At 55.8% G+C, this 625-nt stretch overlaps 1 protein-coding gene across 1 annotated transcript; it reads left to right on the forward strand.

Moving 5' to 3' along the window:
* The first annotated feature begins 15 nt into the window (after positions 1-15).
* LOC104998267 (melanoma-associated antigen 9-like) lies at positions 16-498 on the forward strand. Its single transcript, XM_010853380.1, has one exon. The coding sequence runs from the start codon at positions 40-42 to the stop codon at positions 496-498; it is 459 nt and encodes a 152-aa protein (XP_010851682.1). The 5' UTR covers positions 16-39.
* Positions 499-625: the final 127 nt, after the last annotated feature.

The following is a 625-nucleotide window of genomic DNA, read 5'->3' on the forward strand; positions in this document are numbered from 1 at the left end:
GCCCTTGCAGAGGCCTTGCCCCAGGAAGCTCTGAATGAGATGGTGGCTAACCTGATGAAGTTCTTTCTCCTCAAGTATCTGGCCAAACAGCTGACCTCCCAAGCGGAAATGCTGAAGAAGGTCCTCAAGGATAACCAGGAGCACTTCCTGGTGGTCTTCAGTCAAGCCTCAGAGTGCCTACAGGTGGTCATTGGCATGGAGGTGAAGGAGTTGGACCCCGGGGAGCACACCTACATCATGGTCCCCACCCTGGGCCTCACCTGTGATGAGATGCTGAGCAGTGGGCAGAGCCTGCCCAAGGCCAGCCTCCTGGTGCTGGTCCTCAGCCTGATCATGCAGAATGAAGACCTGGCCCCTGAGGAGGCAGTCTTGGGAGCACTCAGCAGGATGGGGGTGTATGTTGGTAGTGTGTACTGTGTCTTTGGGGAGCCCAGGGAGCTGCTGACCCAAGTGTGGGTGCAAGAGGGATACCCAGAGCCTTGGTATTTGGTAGGGTAGGGGTGGAGCCAGGGGCATGTTTGTCAACTCATCTAGGGCCTGGCCCCCTGAAACAATGCACATGGCAGCAGATGGGAGCCTTTGAAGGCAACCTGAAACATACTTTTCTGTACTTTCAGACAAGAGA

Source organism: Bison bison, unplaced genomic scaffold (assembly GCF_000754665.1).
Source record: "Bison bison bison isolate TAMUID 2011002044 unplaced genomic scaffold, Bison_UMD1.0 scf7180017524696, whole genome shotgun sequence".
Taxonomy (NCBI): Eukaryota; Metazoa; Chordata; class Mammalia; order Artiodactyla; family Bovidae; genus Bison; species Bison bison.